Source organism: Solea solea, chromosome 1 (genome assembly GCF_958295425.1).
Source record: "Solea solea chromosome 1, fSolSol10.1, whole genome shotgun sequence".
Classification (NCBI taxonomy): Eukaryota; Metazoa; Chordata; class Actinopteri; order Pleuronectiformes; family Soleidae; genus Solea; species Solea solea.
Genome location: NC_081134.1, coordinates 46,468,897 through 46,488,013, shown reverse-complemented (window position 1 = coordinate 46,488,013; position 19,117 = coordinate 46,468,897). Strand labels below are relative to the sequence as shown.

The window sequence follows — 19,117 nt, the reverse complement described above, 5'->3', positions numbered from 1 at the left end:
GACATTATTGTCACATACCCCGCGTTTTGTTATGAAAAATACCATAAGTATGCACTTTACAACATTTTAATAAGCATTTATTGAATCCTGTTACTCCAAATTGGGTCAGTTATTTTTAGCACAACCACTTCTGCATAAGAGATCATTCAGATAAGGAGAAAATACACACACAAAATGATTGTGGGGATGTAGAATATAGTATATGCATCACAGTAATACGTAGAGAAGGCCACCGCCTATATTACACTGTGTAAATGTACTGAAATACTGAATTTGTACTAGTACTGATAAAGGCTAATCAATGTAAATGTAAAAATACAGGTGTGTCTATTTAAAAACTAGCAAAAAAACACAAAAATGTCAGTTAAAAGCAACATTTTATGGCTTATTTATTATGTTTAACCAGTTAAATAATTAACCTAGTACTTGAACATTGAGTTCACGTTCATAAATGAAAGTAGAGTGAAAAACAAGAGAGAAGAGCATTTGCTGTGTATTACTGTATAAGTATTGAATTATTGAATAAGTACACAAACACCTTCTGTAGGTTATTCTATGATATGATAATAGTTGTGAACATGAGGCTGAAATCCCGGTGTGTGTGTGTGTGTGTGTGTGTGTGTGCGTGCGCGTGCTGCCTGAATTCCCCTCTTTGTGTTGACACATCCGGGTCTCCCCTGTTTGCAGCCCATTCCCCATTTAGAAGCCATTTTGGACACAGATCAGTAACATGCATGTAAACCCCGACCGACCTCCCGACGCCGCGCTGCGACTCTTCAAGTGAAACAAGCGTGAAAAAGAGCGTCGGGCCGTCGCCTCGGACGGTTCCGCGGATTCACATTCGACGTTTGGACTCAGTTTTCGATGCGAGACGTTGTTTTCAGAGGCGGACAAAGCGGCTGGCGGTCAATTCATCGCTCCCGTGTTTTCTTGCAACATTGTTGCACCGTCGCGGCTCCTGACACGCGCTGTGGTGGTGGAGGAGGAGGAGGAGGTGGTGGTGGTGGTGGTGGTGGTGAAGGTGGTGCTTGTGGTTAGACGCTGCTGGAGGGACCGGAGGCCTGTGGTGGTTTTGATCCCGCGGACCGATGTTTCGGACAGGCTGAGTTTTGACGTCGTCGTCGTCGGCGGCGGGTGGACATCAGTGTGTCGGAACATGTCTTCTTCATGGCTCACTTGTTCACTTCTTCTGGGAACTTTGTGCGCAGGTAAGCGGCTATTGTTGCCCCGCGAACGGCGACACTTTGAAGTTGCTTGTGCTGTTTTGTTATTGTGCTACACTTGAAACTTTGTTGCTAACCGTTTAGCTGCCCTCGCGTTAATCCCCGTGTGTCCCTCGTAAACACGTCCATTTCCTCCTCGGACACTAGCTGCGACTCTTAAACCAAACAAACGTTTATTCTCGTGGTTTAAAATGTTTTCACACAAAACAAACACGTTTAAAACCATCACATGTTAAACTGTTGCGTCCCCTCGCCTTCATTATCATTATTATTATCATTATTATCATGATCCTTATTATTCTTATTATTATCACAGTGGCAGCAGCAGCAGCAGCAGCTGCATCAACATCCTGAAACAGTATCGTGTGCATGTTCACGTCGTGTTTTGTGTCACCAGCTCACTTCACTTCCCTGTGTTTGTTCTTTAAATAAATCAATGGCGTGTGATTTGAAGAGACAGCAGCTCGTTACTGTTACTGTTACTGTTACAACTCTTCTAACCTTCAAACGCTTGGACTCGGTACCACGTGAAATTGAGCCTGAGACGGTTTTTCTTTTGTTTGGCTTTTTATTTTTTTATCCCCTGTAACTTATGGGATATTCACGCTGTGCCGCACACATTAGTGGACACTTACTTTTGCGTGTGGCTAATACAAATATATCAATATTTCTATGTTTTTCTTTCTTAGAACTGTAATAAAACTGAATTGAGGTACATTTGTGTGGCAAACAGCAGCGCGGCTGATTCCTTTATGGTTTATAGATCAGCACTAGGGAGTGAGGGATATATATATATATATATATATATATATGTGTGTATATATATATATATATATATGTGTATATATATATATATATATATATATATACATTGTGTGTGTTAAGCTGCTTCTGCTGGATCCATGTTGTTGTAGCGTAAGCCTCTCGCTTTAGTGACAGGGGGAGGGGGTGTGGGGGGTTGGGGAATGATCTTGTAGTAAAAGTCCTCCCAGATCACGTGACCACAGATATCAGAAATGCCATCTCGGCTCTCAATGGAGCATCGAACCCTCTCTCTGTGTGTGTGTGTGTGTGTGTGTGTTTATCACCTTCCTTTATTATTGAGCACGATATTTGGCCATTGCATATTCACACACACACACACACACACCTCTGTGTGTTTTTTTGTAGGCAATAATGAAGTCCATTGTGCTCTGCTGGACAACCCAGTGCATGTATGTGAGGATGTGTGTGTAATGGGTTAGTGGGGGTAACACTGGGGGGATGGGCAGCCTCCTATAGGCACGGATTTAAAGAGACAGGCTCTATTTTTTCCCCGTGAACAAAGATTTCAGACATGAATGTCCAGCAGGTTTTTTGTGAATGACACACGTTATGTTGTTTGTTTGCTCCAATGTCTCTTAAATACTCGTCTCCTTTTTAATTTCACTGCGCTCCACGTTAATCCACACATGAGGAGGAATAAATATTAATAATAATAATAATAAAACATCATTTCTGTAAGGGAATTCATCTGACAGCTATTTTGACATCACCTTGGCTTGCTCTAAAAGAAAGAAAGAAAGAAAGTCTTATCTGTCTTTACAGATGTGTTGCTCTCCAGGAGGATACGAGGGAATCTTTTATCTATAGACGTAGCACACCAGTGTGTGAGCTGTCTCTAAACCAAAGGCATGGCAGATCATTGTTCAACTATTGCTAATTAAATTCTATTTTTTTTCCTCTGATAAGACTTTGTGGGGAATTATATTATTATGCCAAGCTGTTGTTTCTTAGCCCAGAGGAACTCCCTTTTTTACTACAGAGACTTCTCAAACTTGGCCGTGTGCCACAGTGCTGCTCAGAGAAAACTGTTCCACATGAACTTATCCACACTGAAACCTTTACGTGGCACTGTAGTGCTGATGCACCAAAGCCGTACACTGTGCTACGTGTTTTTTAATATTACCAAAAATAACCAGCCCCTATGTTCAATCTTTTAGGCACCTTCCCTTTGGGGTACACGAATAAAAATGGTCTCGATCTAGACCACCCACAATAAAGATTTATTTAAATATCTATACACTGCAATGTATAACATCAGAGTCAGAATGAAGAAAGCCAGGGTGACTGAGGAAAGAAAATGGATGAAGGTGGGATTATGACATCATCGCTTTGTTTGTCTACACAAAAACACAAGGCTGAGTTTTCATCACGTCTGACGTTTGTCGAGATGGAACAGGACAGTGAATCAGAAGCAGAAGTTCACTGAGATGCTGGTGTAATAACATGAGATGACTTGAGTCTCAACAACAGGATGCAGCACTAATTTGAGCCTTTAAATAACGTGCTGTAAATCAACCTTGGATTGCAGATGTCATCTTTTTTGGGGAGAAAACACATTTCAAGATTATCTTTTTTTTCATTCCCTAATAGTAGGGACGGGCATTTCAAACAAATGTTGTACTTTGAATATTCAACAAACTCCAGTGCACAGAGCTAATAAAATGAATGTGGGGGTCACCACATGTTGAGCTACGAGGAGCAGCAGCAGATGAGATGCTTTTAAAGACTTTAGTGAACTTCCTCACAGTAGAGGTGGAATAAATCATCTATTTTTTTAACAATCCACTGTGATTCTCTCAAACGATTAACACCGATTATGAAGCGGCCATAATAACATCCCACAGCGTTTCAAGGACAGGCGCCCAACGCATGCATCACTGCGGCATTATGTCCGTGTTAACGTGTTAACGTGTCAACGTGTCAACGTGTCAACCGCCGCACAGAGTAAACGTGTACGTCACTTCATAAACTTAAGCAAAGATGGCCGAGTGAGTGCTATCACCAAAGTGTATAATCTGTGTGTGTGTGTGTGTGTGAGTTTCATGTCATGACATTGTGAGATGACTAAGGCGTTGTGTCCATCACAGGGTACAGTCTGGGCGAGGCAGAGACCCGGGAGTGCATGTACTACAATGACAACTGGCGCACGGAGAAGACCAACCAGAGCGGCTTTGAGCGCTGCGAGGGGGAGAAGGACAAGAGACTGCACTGTTACGCCTCCTGGCTCAACTCCTCAGGGACCATCAAGTTAGTGAAGAAAGGCTGCTGGCTGGACGACTTCAACTGCTACGACAGGTGAGGTCATCATCACCACCATGTATTTATGTGTGAAGTACAACAACCTCACGTGTGCTTCACCGTCACCTGGGGACAGTGTGAGAGTTGAATATATGATATAAACGCTGAAACACTCGGTCCAGAAACATCACTGGTCGTTGCTTCTCAAATGTGGTGGATCGACATTGAAACATAGAAAATATTCACTATCTATTACTTTTAATAGATTAAACACAGATTAAATCTGCAAATTAAAATCTATGGACCAGCCATGTCCCGAAAACAAGGTTTCCTGTGATATAAATTGATTTATATCGATTTATATCACAATATCAATCAAATCAATATTTCTGTCCAGCTTAAAAATTCTCCTTTACTCTAAAGTAAAATGTAAAGACTTTTTTGTACTTTTTTTTGTTTTAAATATTTTTGTACAAGTTAAACATGACCACTGTGGCACTTTCTCCAAATGAATTTCAAATCAATAAAACAGGTTCATATTAACTAAAATATCAATACTGACAAGTTCAAAGCTGCAGCTTTTACATGACAACAAAATCAATTCTCAATAAGTCAATCCTACGTAAAGTCGGTATTTATACATAATATTGTCATATAAGACATCCAGACTATGTCTTCTTCTTTGTAGAGATCAAAATTGGTTCAACGGTTGGTAAATAAACATTCTGTGAAATTTGGTTTGCAATAGAACTTTTTAAGTCGAGCTTCATCTCAGTATTCATCTTGTTAAAGATCTATAACAAGATGATATTTACATAATATCATACCTTTTTATTAATGCATTAATAAGGTTGACTTTTTCCCCACAATTTTTAAACAATTAAAACGCAGCATCTGTGATTTGTGCTTTGCATTGTTTTTAAATGATGATTTTTAATTTGTTTTAATATATGGTTAAGAATGAACTCCCTCAACAACAACAGAGCCACATTCGTCTGCCACAACATTAAAAGCACTTAGTGGTTTTACTGTTGTGGTTGTTCTGTGTGCAGTTCTCCTTGTAGTGCTTATTGCATCATGACATTTTATTCCTGGCTTTGTGCTATAAAATGATACAAGGCTTCAAATATTGATCGTTTTTGTCTCAAATTCACATATAAAATGTCAAAATAAAAGCACATGTTGTTGCTGCTTGTTTTTCTAATCTAATCTCCGTACCTCATTGACATTGACATTGAAATCATATCAAACAGTGAGAAAATCAAACAATCTCTGTTTCTGAACATTTCACTCAGGGTCACATGGTCATGAACTTCCTTTTCTCTCTCAAAACACTTCAAATGACTCAAAGCTGCGCGAACATCGCTCACGTGTGTCACATGATACGAGTGATACAGGTAACACGTGTTGAGTCAAGTTAGCACGGGCTAGCGGGATGCTAATCTGCAGAAATGCCAGACAAGTGCATTTTTAATCATGTGTGGCTTTTAAATGACTTCTGTGATTCACACTATATTCAGTTTAGATAATGCATCGCGTTTCCAGTTGTGATACGAAAGCACCGAGTCAGTTAAATGGGGTTGGGATTCATTTTTGTAAAATGCTGTGTACCCAGCACCGCTCCAATTCATTCTTTGTGGAAATAAGTAGCCTGCAGCTCCAGTGATGGGAGGTGGTGGATACAGTGGCACCAGGACAAAGTGAGGGCTCGTTCAGCTGCTGGAAATCCTTTTAATGTTGTGTTTTCAAGGCTTGAAAAGTGCTTAAAAATGGGATAAACGGCTAAAAAATACTCACTGGATGGTTTGCGTATTAGATGGAGGAATAAATAATAAATAATATTAGTGTTATCAAAAATTGCAACACGGCCTACTGCACTTTTCAAATCGCAGGAGGTGCATTTATACTTAAAACCAAAATGTGAGTCAATTTGACCATTTTCAGATCAAATACTGTTCTGACGCAGACACGTCATATTCTACACACTGAAGGAAACACTGCACTGATGGTAACCACACGCTAATCATTTAAAATGACATTCAAATGAAAACGAGAATAATTGTGTAAAAAATACCTTTCCCCTGGTAACACGAATCATATCACAGTTAGATATTTATTCCAAATCCCTAATTATCCCTGTTTATAGTGAAATGCCATCTCCTTTATTGGAGGCCTAAAGGAGTGAATTAATCATGTATACGATGGACATATTCATATTCATTTACCACAGCTCTCAATATCAAGGCTGCATTTGTGTTCCACAGTGAGTATTTGTGAGTAATCCACATGTCACCGTGACTTTTCTTTTTTTCTTGCACGTTTTACACAGATTATAGGTTTAGACATGCCAGCAAATGTGATGACAGGTTACCAGGGAAATGACTTTGGGCCCGGAGTGCTGTTGGCTGTAATTACAGCCACACAGGGAATATAATGGGACCTGGAAAAGTAAATTTGCTCCTGGTCAAATTAATCCGGGGCGAAAAGCTCCATAAAATGGTGGAACGACAATGGAAGGTGATTAAAAGGTGGGCGGTTCTGACTTAAGAGACAATGTCAGGAAAGATTAATCATCGTTTTATAGAGCAGAGATCTACAGTTATGTGTGTGTGTGTGTGTGTGTGTTCATATAGTGTTAGAAATCCACATATTCTTTTGAATGTGGAGCCATAACTGATTTGACGGCGTTAAGGAAATTATATATATATATATATCCTGAATAAATATATAGATATTTCCCATCACAAATGATGCACCCACTGTAAAAGTCTTAGCTGATAGTCAATAATAAAACCAACTTTAAATTAAACCCTGGACAGATTTTCAGTCCCACTTTGAATAATAAAAGAAGCTACTTACTTACACTTTAATTATTCATTCATTCATTCAAATATACATAACCCAGATAAAGATCAGTGAACGTCATCTCATTTGCCCATAATGACATATAACGTGTTGATTATTGCCTGTGTCAGTGTGCAGCTGATAACCTGTGCATCCCGTTTCATCTGTGGAGCAGAGATTAGCTGACCTGAGCTCGTATGAGATCATTAATGGTTGATCTAATGTTTCTGGTTAAAAGCGGGACTTGCAGTGAAGAACGGTGAATGCTACTGAAGCGTCCGTGGTGGATTTCATCCTCTCCCTCCACAACAAGTCAAAACAAAGCACCATGGTTGGATTATCTAAATAGTTATCAGTGGTCACAGTTCAACAGGAGTTGATTCATTGCAACAAACACATGACTTACATTACTGATCAATTGGTAGATTATTTTTCTTGTTTTATTTATCGGAATATATTTGAAACTGCAGTGAATCGTTTGCAAAAAATGTTACAAGCGAGCTGAAATCACAATTAAAATCAATCAATCAATAATTGGATATATTGGTTGGTGATGAATAATTTGTTGTTGCTGCACGGCTCACATCACCAGGGGTCGTTTGAGTTCAGGAAATGCTGTTTTGCTTCGTCATGGTGTTTTGATCCCCGTTGTTAATTATTAAAGCAGCTTTTAACGCGTGTTTTGTGTGAACACTTTGAGCTAACTGAGCTTTCATCTGCTGTTTCAGGCAAGAGTGTGTTTCTATGGAGGAAAACCCTCAGGTCTTCTTCTGCTGCTGCGAGGGCAACTACTGCAATGAACGGTTCACTCACCTTCCTGACATCATCGGCACCGGCAACCGAGGTGAGCGCCACATGGGTCCTGCAGGGTTACATGTATGCACACAGCAAGCAAACCTTTAGCTTTCCTCTCTAATTAGTGGGACGGTAAGCTTAGTGCAGTCGACCATACAAAACATCATCATCCTGAGATTCTGAGGAAAACACGTGTTATGGACCAAATAATTACCTGCATTAAAGCCGTTTGAAGCTCAGCTTCAACTGTTCTCTGTGAGACGACACAGAACAGGTTTCTTTCACTGCTGTGAGCTCGACGTCGATTGGCTGCTGACGCTGAGGTTCTGCACGATGATTGGAGGAAAAGTCTGAAAGGTGGAACCTGTTTTTGATTGACAGCGGTGCAGAAACATACACGACATTGGAGCGTTTTCTGCTTCAGCCTTGTGTGGATTCTGAGGGAAGTCTGTCGATGACTCAAAGAAGAATAAAAAGTGACTGATGTACAAACAACTGGGCCTGAAATGAGCTTCCCCTCTTTCAAACTGATGTGGATGCACCTCAATCAAAGAATCAGGGCCAAACATTTGATGCTTGATGAAGCTTAAACACATGGTTACTGGACTCAGAGTTCCCATGGGTCCTTGAAAAAGGCCCTCGAAGGTTTTTGAAAATTGAGCCGAATAGACATGGGTCATTGAAAGTGCTAGAAAGAAGTCAAGTTGACATGAAGGTAAATGTTTCCCTTGTTTGTTTGTCGTGTCCTTGCAGAGCAAATGTCGAGTAGTAATTATTAGCGGTGTTGTGGGCGTTGTACACTGTCTCTCTGTCTGTCTGTCTGTCTGTCTGTCTGTCTCTCTCTCTGCTGTTCATGTGAGATTCCATGCAGAACAATGAGCGAGTAGAGAGCAGTGACATGATGCCCGCGGTCTGTGGCTCACTAAAGAAAATGACAAAGACTGTCAGTCAGTCAGTCATCATCTACCGCTTTATCCTCAACCAGAGGGTCGCGGGGGGTGCTGTGCCAATCTCAGCTACATCGGGCGATAGGCGGGGTACACCCTGGACAGTTCGCCAGTCCATCGCAGGGCCACACACAGATAGAGACGAACAACCATTCACTCTCACACTCACTCCTATGGTCAATTTAGAGTGTCCAATTTACCTATCCCCACATTGCATGTTTTTGGACTGTGGGAGGAAGCCGGAGAACCCGGAGAGAACCCACGCACACACGGGGAGAACATGCAAACTCCATGCAGAAAGGCCCTTGTTCCAACCGGGGCTCGAACCCGGGTCTTCTCGCTGCAAGGCGAGAGTGCTAACCACTACACCACCGTGTGGCCCCATGACAAAGACTGGCTTTGGCAAATTAATCCTGGAAAGTTCTTGAATATGATGTCAACCAAGATTTGGGAACGCTGTGGACTTTTACATGTGATGTTGACACATTGAGTACATCACTCACGTACAGCAGCCCTGACTCTGCTGGATGTTGACAGACTAAAATCATTTGTCAGTCAGGGGCGATCAAGGTTAGGCAGTTTTAGATTAAATCTTGCCTTGCTCTTCCAAAACCAGGTCCTGGTTTGTGTCAGGCTGTGTGTGTGTGTGTGTGTGTGAGGGGGAGCAACATGAACGCCATAAAACTTGACATGCTGTAACTCTCCTGTTCCTCGACAGTGAAAATCCGACCTCCACCCCGAGTGCCGTCCCTGCTTAACGTGCTGGTGTACTCGCTGCTGCCTCTGTGCGTGCTGTCCCTGGCTCTGATTCTGGCCTTGTGGATGTACCGCCACCGCAAACCTCCATACGGCCACGTAGACCTTAGTGAGGTGAGACATAAGATCGTGGACTGCAGTTAAACTGCTGTTAAACTGCTGTTAAACTGCTGTTAAAGTTCTTCAGCTAAAATAGTGTCATATTTTGTTTTCCTTGTCCAGGATCCAGGACACACTCCTCCATCCCCACTGGTGGGCCTTAAACCTCTGCAGCTGCTGGAAATCAAAGCTAGGGGGCGCTTTGGTTGTGTTTGGAAGGCCCAGTTAATGAGTGAATATGTTGCTGTGAAGGTCTTTCCTGTTCAGGTACGACGGCGATTAATCTTTGAAGCGTCCACAAAGAAAAGTCTGCGCTTGTTAATCTCTTGTTATTTTCAAAGTTTTAACACTAATGCTGCTCTAAACCACTTAGCAATGACAGATATAGTAACACTGGACAATAACACCATTATAACACATTTATTTTGTATTTTCATTATAAGAAAAACATAGAAAACTCTTTTAAAAACCGACAGCTATTGAATTCAAGGTTTTGGCAAAGATAGAATTTTATATGTAATGTTCTTTTCTACTAAAGGACGATTAGTGCTGTCACTGCAGTGTTAACAGAGTGTGTGTGTGTGTGTGTGTGTGTACAGGATAAGCAGTCGTGGCAGAATGAGCGGGACATCTTCTTGACTCCTGGAATGCATCATGAATGCCTCCTTCACTACATCGGTTCCGAAAAACACGGAACCAACCTGGAGAGTGAGCTGTGGCTCATCACGGAGTTTCATGAGCGGGTGAGATTACAGACAAATCTGACTTCAATACTCTCATATTGCAAATTCATTGCAAGGCATAAGGCGTCTGTGTTGACCCCACAACTGCTCTCCAATATCGACAGAAGCCTGCATTTACCCAAACACAACTTTTATTAAAGACAGGATTTTATTACCTATGGCAGGGTGTGCAGAGACAGCACTGTGTTGCTGGGGATATAGTTGAAAATACTAATATTGGAAATGCTATTGACAATGCCTCAAGCCTTCCACGCCAAGACCTGCCCACTGAAAATTGTGGGCAAATAAAACAGCCGTTTGTGGTTTCACAAACATTTCACCCCTCTGTGGAAATTATTCATCATCATGAAGCAATTGTGCGTCATGATGTTAAAACTGAACCTTTGTGATAGTGCTGCTCAAGTGTGGCTGTAAATCATTTGAATTAGATCACACAGTTAATTCAATAAAAAGCAATTAGTGCTTTTTATCCATTAAATGCAGAAAATGGTGAAAAAGAATCTTTTTCTAACCTCAAAACCATGTGTTTGGTTCACAAATCAAAGATGATTCGGTTTTTATTTGACAAAAAAAATCTCTATCTATCTATCTATCTATCTATCTATCTCTCTATCTCTCTATCTCTCTATCTATCTATCTATCTATCTATCTATCTATCTATCTATCTATCTATCTCTCTCTATCTAACAGCAGTTCTCAGGGTCACTCTGACTGACAGTAAGAGATTTTCATGCATTGTCTAAAAGACGCGGCAGAGCTGAAGATGCTGAGATGTTTTTGTTGACCACGATCGACAGGATTAGAAATGGACGTGTTTGAGGGACAGCTCAGGTTGAAGATGTTTGGAGATGAAGTGAGAAAGTCAAGGTTGTGATGGAGGAGGGACAGTGATGATGAAGATGGAGCTGTCAGGCAGGAGGACAAGGGGAAGACCACAGAGAACGAGGACATGAGGACAGTTGGTGTAACGGAAGAGGACAAGATGGAGGCGGATTCAGGAGTTAATCCTCTGTGTGTGTGTGTGTGTGTGTGTGTGTGTGCAGGGCTCACTGACAGACCACCTGAAGGGTAACCCTGTGTCCTGGAGTGAACTGTGTCACATCGCAGAGACCATGTCCCGTGGCCTGGCCTACCTTCATGAGGACATCCCCAGCTACAAGGGAGAGGGTCCAAAACCCACTATTGCTCACAGGTAAAGATGAACACACACTTACAATTACACATTGAGTTTATTGAGAATTTTCCAGGATGTGATTCATGTCAAAATAACATGATTTGCAGACTTTAAAAGTGTAAATAAAAATCAGCAACAGTGTTTTAGCCGAGTCATGTTGTGGGATGTGTATTTTTTTTATTTTAGGAGAAGAATACCTGTAACACACTTTGAAATAGCTCCAATGTGTTGTTGAAAAGGTCTAAAATGACATGGCAGACATCGCAGTAGCAGTGTTGGACATGAAAAGTGGAACCATGCCACAATGTTCCCGTGTTTTTAGCTCGATGTCATAATTATACGCTGAAAATGAAAAGTCGTCTCTGTAATGTCAGCATTGTACTGACTCTGAAACATCATTTTCTGCAGGGATTTCAAGAGTAAGAACGTGATGCTTCGTGATGATTTAACTGCTGTTGTTGGAGACTTTGGGCTCGCTGTGCGGTTTGAACCAGGAAAACCTCCAGGAGACACTCATGGCCAGGTATGTAACGTCACAATCACACTATTTATTCATTTGTCTTTGTTTTGCTTTGATACAGTCTTTACATTTCACATAAATAACCCACTTTAAAGAGGAGAGACACCGCTGTGCTGTCAGTTTCTGGACTTTTGTGTTTGTTCTTTTGAAGCTGATATTGGCTTCAAATCTGATATAACTAATGACTAAAACAGTGCTGAATAGGCAGCTGCCTTGACTTCTATGCTGGCGCCCTCTCCTGGTGCTGTAGTTGAAGTGCGTACGCCAAGAGAAAACTAAAATGACATGTTTACAAGTTAAACTATGTTTTCATGTTTATTTATTTTGCACAATGAAAAAAAATAATATATATTACTAAAACGTAGCTGTTCAAGTAAAAAATGATGTCGCCTGTGATTTCTGACCACGGTCTATAAGCAGAGCACGTTTAACTGTGTCTGTGTCGAGGCTCGTGCTGCTTCACAGACAGTGGGAGTTAGCCCCGCCCCCTGACAGAGACAAAAACAGCAACAATCTGTCTGATATTGTAGTGGTCTTAGGTATTTGCCCTAACGTTAGCCCAGTGTTGTGCATCCCTATGTGAAGGAGAGAGGGCATTTTTCTGTGGTAGGAGTCATGAAGTCAGAGGAACAGCACGACTGTTCACTGTTGTCGGGGAAAAAGATTGAAAGATGGAGCTGGTGATTCCCCATGAAGAGAACTTAAAGTGTCTATTCAGGCAACAGTGTAACCAGAGAAGTTCTGAGACTGTAGCCTCACTTAGAGCCACTTACCCCAGCTGCCAACAAATTGAATTTTGTTTCTCATGGTTCCAACTATGTCGAGGGACCTTAAACTAAAAAACAGGCAACAGCCACAAACACGATCTATGTATTAAAAGGAAGATACTCTTCAATATAACACAGTATAGTGGATTTCCATTATTCTCTCAATCACCTACTGATTGTTTTAAATGTGTTTGTGGTCTCAGGTTGGTACGAGGCGTTATATGGCCCCAGAAGTGCTGGAGGGAGCCATCAACTTCCAGCGGGACTCCTTCTTGAGGATAGACATGTATGCCATGGGCTTGGTGCTTTGGGAGCTGGTGTCCCGCTGCTTAGAGTCCGACGGTAAGTCAAACATCAAGCTGACGTCGTTTTCCCTCTGTGTTCTGATTTGAGTTCATGTTGATTTGGTTGTGTATGATTTCACTTGACAATGATCTCCGGGAAATGTTTTCCTTCCCGTGACCTCGCTGCTCCTCTTTTATCTCAGGTACGATTGGCGAGTACATGCTGCCGTTCGAGGAAGAAATAGGCCAGCATCCCTCCCTGGAGGATCTGCAGGATGTGGTCGTGCATAAGAAGATGCGTCCAGCCATCAAGGAGTGCTGGCTCAAACATCCTGTGAGTAACAGTGGAAGGAACGCTCCTGCAGGATGTAGTGCATCCTTTTTTCCAGTAAATGCAGCGCGATCGCGAGGGAACATGCTTCCATGAATTAGTTATGACGCTAAGTTGTTTGTGAAACTGGAGAAAGTGAGAGATTGTTTGACTTTATCTAAAATGAATAGACTAGAATGTGTGTTACGTTCAAACATTGTCAAACGGTTTCAATGACGATAGCGCTGTTGTGCGTTTGTGTTGCCCAGTGATATTCCACCACGCACAGGTAGTGATTTGTTTTGTCATGATGTCACCCATGAGAATTCTCAACTTCTGTTTGATTTGATGATGTTCTTCGTCCACAAACCAAAAATGATTCTGTTATTTTCAGGATTTCTTTGAGTCCTTGAGCTTTAACTTTTTTTGGGTCCAACATTATGCAGACGATTAATTGCTTTAAAAAGAAAAACTCATAAGAATACAGATCCACAAACCTACTAACACAAACTAACTAACTACCATGTGATTTCTTGGTCGTGCCCACAGGGTTTAAGCCAGATGTGCGAGACCATCGAGGAATGCTGGGACCACGACGCCGAGGCACGATTATCTGCCGGCTGCGTCGAGGAGCGCATCGGCCAAATCTCCAGAATCATCAGCAGCACTACCTCAGACATCCCCGTCTGCATCGTGACGTCTCTCACCAACGAGAACCTACCTCCCAAAGAGTCCAGCACCTGATCCGGGGGCGACACCATCCTTTGTCTGAACTCCTGACCTTTTTTCCCTCATTCTTTTAAACCCCAAACTCAGCGGATCTCCATGAATATTTAAAAAAAGAAACACAAACAACTAGCAACTTGAATGCAGCTGCTATTTTATCCCAATACTGGTATATTTTTTTTTCTTCAGTGTTTTACATCAGATCTTACTAACACATCCGTCTGCTGTAGTTCTGTAGTAATAAGCTATGCGATGGACACATCTGATAACCCCCGTGTGTCAAATCTTAAATGTCATCATTACCTCATGTATTTCTTTGGCGTTAGTCCTTTTTTAACGACCTCATTAGTTCCCGTGTTCTCGGTCATGATTGTCCGTGGCCAAATGTAAACAAACCTCGGAGGAACCCTTTTGAGACTGTTAGACAGAAATATCTATATTCATCTTCCTCAGGGGTCAAAGCTTCTCGACGTTGAAACTCAAATGTGCAAACGCCTCCAAATGATAACGAGAGAGAAGAGAAACCGGAGCACAGTTTGTTTTATCGTACGCGAAGGAGCGGAAATGGAAGTTGAACCGTTGAACTTTTTTGTTTGTTTGTTTGTTTTTGAAGATTCGGGACGAGCGTCTCGTCCCCCGGGGAACTACCTCTCAGGTATCCAGTAGGTTTCTTTGGATCATCGTCTCAAAATGTTGAGAACCAAGCTATCAGGCTCGCTATCACGGACATATTCCTGGATTATTTTGTTTTCAATGGAAGAAATTCAAGAGTTACTCCTTCGCCAGTGCTGGGGGGCATTGATGGATGCTGTCTGGAGTTGCTATGTTACACATTTTTTTAAAGATTTTTATGTATGTGCGTGCATGTGTGCGTGGGTGAGAGCGAGACGTTGAAAATGAAATGAGATTGACGGAGAGTGTTTTTAAGTCAAAGAAAAAGTAGGATTTTTATCCTTGTGAGGGCCATACTTGATGTTAGCAACATGTCTTTTTTTTTTTTTTCTTCTCTAGTTTTCATGGGCGTTTGTTCACTAGACTCAGTTTGGACACTAGTCCCCCCCCAGTCCCCAGTCCCCCCCCCAGATACCTCAGTCTCACTGTACGTCATGCAAGGAGAGCTCAGATGGTTGCCTTTGTCTCAAAATGCAAATGCCATAGTTGTACCATAACACCAACACCATACATTGAATGTCTGTTATGCTGCTGTGACTATTCCAGGATACTCAAGGATATAAAGATGTACATGTATTCTCTGTTAATATAACGCTAACATGTGATAAGTATCCATGATATTATTTGAGGCTAATATTCACTTGTTTTGTTTTGTTTTTTGTGCGTGTTTTTGTCGACTGGGTAAGCCCTGAGCTGCTTACTCCTCCAGACTGACCTCAGATATTCTGACAAGTACCTCAGGCTTTTTTCTACATGTATATCGAGTTGTGTTATGTATTTTATTGTGTTTTTAGTAGTTGATATATTTTATTGCCAGTGTTTGGCCTCTTTGTCTGTGGAGTTTCTTTTCTTTGAAATAGAGCCTGACCAGTCGGTGCAGTTTTAATGCTGTACAAAACCTAAAACAAGAGAGAGGCAGAATCTTTGTAAATAGACATGTATACACACACACACACACACACACAGTGATTTGTTTTATTATTATTAAATAATAAGATAAAAATCAGGGCATTACAGTTCTCAGAAAGGGATTTCTCAGTTCTACTAAAGTAGCCCTGTGATGTATACATTGGATTTTTGGCAGGAACGGTGGTTGTTGTGTGTTTTTTTTTTATTTTAGAATAATGGTGTCAGTTCATATGGAACAGAAACTGTTTAGGTGGCAAAACAACAACAATGAATAAGAGTGAGTGTAAATTGCCAGTATGAACAGTATTACCTCAACATTAACCTGCTGATAACGATCGATGTTCAGACCTGTTCAGTGTTCAGCCACGAGACAACACGCAGCCTCATCTGTTGTGCTGTGGAAAGATAATGGTACTGTCATCTTCTTTCCATGTTGACTGTGGTCTGTGTGGAACACTTTGAGTCGTGGACGTGTGGAAAAACACATGTTTGTTTTTGTGTTTGGGGGTCATCACAGTGTCTGTAACCACATGGCTGACTGTTTAGTTTTTTTGATATGCAGCCCCATTAGGAATGATGTAAACGACGGTGGCATATGTGTGGTCCAAGGTCCAGCAATATTTATTACACAGCAATAGTTATTTGAAAAACAACAACACTTTGTTCAAGTCATTCGACTCATCTGTGACCTCGCCGTTTTTTAGCCTGTGGATCAGTGAAATGCATCATGTTCTGATGACGACACATGACTACGTGTCCTGATGAGTTGATTTTATTATTATTATTATTATTATTATAATAGTTTTTTGGGGTTTTTTTAAAGCTGAAAGTGACCCAGGGTGCTTTTTACGTATTGTGCCAGAAAAAAACTGATTTCGTAGGAGAAGTCTTGCAGTGACTTTTCTCTTCTGAACAGAAAAAACCACTTACCTCATGCAGTACCTCATTAGTAACACTAACACGGACTCGGTTTCATCTTCAAAAAGAAAAAAAGGACAAAAAAAAGAAAAGTATCAGTTATTGTGTATATATTGACAAATGTAAAGGGTTTCTTCCTTTTCATGTGTGAATCCTGTGAAAGCAAAGTCTTTGTTTCTGAGTTACAGTCGACATATTCATTTCTTCTAGTGTGAACGGATGTTGGACTGAATCGTGAGACTTTCCCTGTTTATGTGAACTTGTGTGTGTGCGCGCGCGTGTGAGGGTGGAAGTGTCGTCAGTTTCACTAAAACAGTCTGAATGGAAACTTATCTGTGAGTTGAAATGCGTAGAAATATAAAGTAGATGAGAATACATTCATCTTTTTGTATAATAAAATAAAGACACACTGATTAACCATGAAAACTTGAGTTTTGTGTATCTGTTCTGCCACACAACACATTTAAGCAAGATGCAGCTGATATGAACTGTGAAAAGAGTTGGTATGTAGCTTTAAAACGCTGCTTCTCAAACTTAATATACCAACAACCACATGAGAAAATACTGAACTCTATGTGTCTCTAATTATCATTTAATTTATATTCATTATTTTTGTTATTGGTTTCATTTTCTTTGTCAAAATTCCTCAGCCGCTCTCTGATATCACATATCCTGTTACACACAGTAGAACAGGAAGCTTGCACACCACTGGTGGTACATGTACCACAGTTTGAGAACCATGGCTTTAAAACATCAAAAGAATTTGTCTTAAAAATATTTGCTATATTCTGTATAAAATGTGTAAACTCAACAAGATGTAATATAAGGCTGTATGTCTGCATATGTGCACTAGATGGCAGCAGGGGCATCATTTGGCTTTGCTTTTTTTTTAATGTTTTATTATTACTGTAAATATAATTATATACAGGGTCCGTACAGGTGCTTAAAATCCTTGAAAATGCTTGACTTTTAAAGTTGTGTTTTCAAGGTTTGAAAAATGCTTGAATTTTTGGATGAAGTGCATAAAAATGCTTAAAATACTGACTGTATTTTCTTTCTTAGAAAATAGCTTCTTGCTGAATAGTTTGCTTATTAGACAGAGGAATAAATAAATTGTAAAAACTGTGCCTGGAGCTCACTTGTATGTGTGACAGACATTAAACATGATTTTTGGTTGTTTACAGCAAACTTCCATCTCTTTTATTGTGGTTAAAAAAAAGAGTGAAATAATCATTTTGAGTATGTGTATATATACATATATATATAGATTTACCACGTCTGCAAGGTGCTAGAAAAGCATGGAAATATAACCTTAAAAGTGCTTGAATTCGACCTTGGGAAAGGTGTATGAACATGTACGTACAAAGCAGAGATATGGGTATTTATATTGCGCTATAGGAATCAAGAATATGTTTTGTAAAATACTATAAATTAATATAAAAACAAGTCTGCATACTCCTTATAGTTATAATTATTATAATAGGTTATAACATGAAATAAAATGAGCATGGTAAGTGTAAATCTAAATGCCAAAAACAGTAAGCTACTTTTCCTGGTGTATTTAAAATATATTTGACAGTAAAAGTTGCTCCATGAAATAATAACACAAATAATCCTTGACATAAATTTCTCATTATTTATTCATTTGCAGGTCAATCTTTTCAATCCTGTATCGTGACATCCTTCCTTCTATGGCACATTCACGTGTCGCCCGAACAGTCAATTTTCAATTGACACAATGTGATAAATTACATTAAATGTGACAATTATGTTATTTCTAAAATATAATGTTTATCATAAATCGTGTGCTATACGACAAAAGCAAGTCATTTCTAAAGCTACAACCAGTTCGAGTTCAGCTACTGTTTGACGTTTAACTGGGAATTTAATTATAAACGCAAAACGTCCGTGGGCACTTGAAGGCATCACTTTAAAACCCCCTAATTCTCACCATCACAGGGGGCGTCTCGTGTGTGAAGTCGTGTCGTGAGTTGAGGGCGTGCCGTGAGCATTGCAGGCTGTGTCCGGAAATTCTCTGGCCAATCAAAACGCGGCATGGTGGTCACGTGACGAGTCAAACGGTGAATTACAATTGAGTCGAGAGTTGAGTTGAGAATAGTCTTGTCGACTTGTCGATGTACAGTGAGCGAAAGAGACAACTTTGTGCCTCCGCTGAAGTTACTTTGTCATGGAGGTGACGTCGCGCGTTCACATGCACTGCTAAAGAAAGTGTACTTTGGATATTTGTGGACAAAAATGTCAAGAAAGTGCCGAGCAGGTGAGTTTTAATGTGGGTTTTTTGTGGCTCTGTCAGCGCTAGCATCACTTTTCACTGTCAACTGTCCAGCTAAAGCTAAACTAACGTTA

At 40.6% G+C, this 19,117-nt stretch overlaps 2 protein-coding genes across 3 annotated transcripts in view; both read left to right on the top strand.

The window, feature by feature from the left end:
* The first annotated feature begins 1,019 nt into the window (after window positions 1–1,019).
* On the top strand, window positions 1,020–17,176 carry LOC131462390 (activin receptor type-2B-like). The gene is made up of 11 exons (XM_058633576.1): window positions 1,020–1,208; window positions 4,136–4,343; window positions 7,859–7,974; window positions 9,591–9,742; window positions 9,851–9,994; window positions 10,327–10,470; window positions 11,514–11,662; window positions 12,053–12,167; window positions 13,135–13,273; window positions 13,419–13,549; window positions 14,075–17,176. The coding sequence occupies exons 1-11, from the start codon at window positions 1,157–1,159 to the stop codon at window positions 14,267–14,269; spliced, it is 1,545 nt and encodes a 514-aa protein (XP_058489559.1). The 5' UTR covers window positions 1,020–1,156; the 3' UTR covers window positions 14,270–17,176.
* A 1,671-nt stretch (window positions 17,177–18,847) lies between these two features.
* The window catches only part of LOC131453367 (rho GTPase-activating protein 29-like), a 31,852-nt gene continuing 31,582 nt past the window's right edge, over window positions 18,848–19,117 (top strand). The window contains exon 1 of one of the 2 annotated variants that reach the window (XM_058622469.1): window positions 18,848–19,028. The gene's annotated coding sequence lies outside the window, so the exon portion shown is untranslated. The remainder of the gene's footprint in view (window positions 19,029–19,117) is intronic. The other variant, XM_058622478.1, reaches the window with a different exon arrangement.

Bases quoted from the DNA above. Each gene is read 5' to 3' on its own strand.
- LOC131462390 (XM_058633576.1), top strand. From the start codon at position 1,157: ATGTCTTCTTCATGGCTCACTTGTTCACTTCTTCTGGGAACTTTGTGC. The intron at 4,344-7,858 runs GTGAGGTCATCA...CTGCTGTTTCAG, and splicing joins GACTTCAACTGCTACGACAG to GCAAGAGTGTGTTTCTATGG. The intron at 11,663-12,052 runs GTAAAGATGAAC...CATTTTCTGCAG, and splicing joins AAACCCACTATTGCTCACAG to GGATTTCAAGAGTAAGAACG.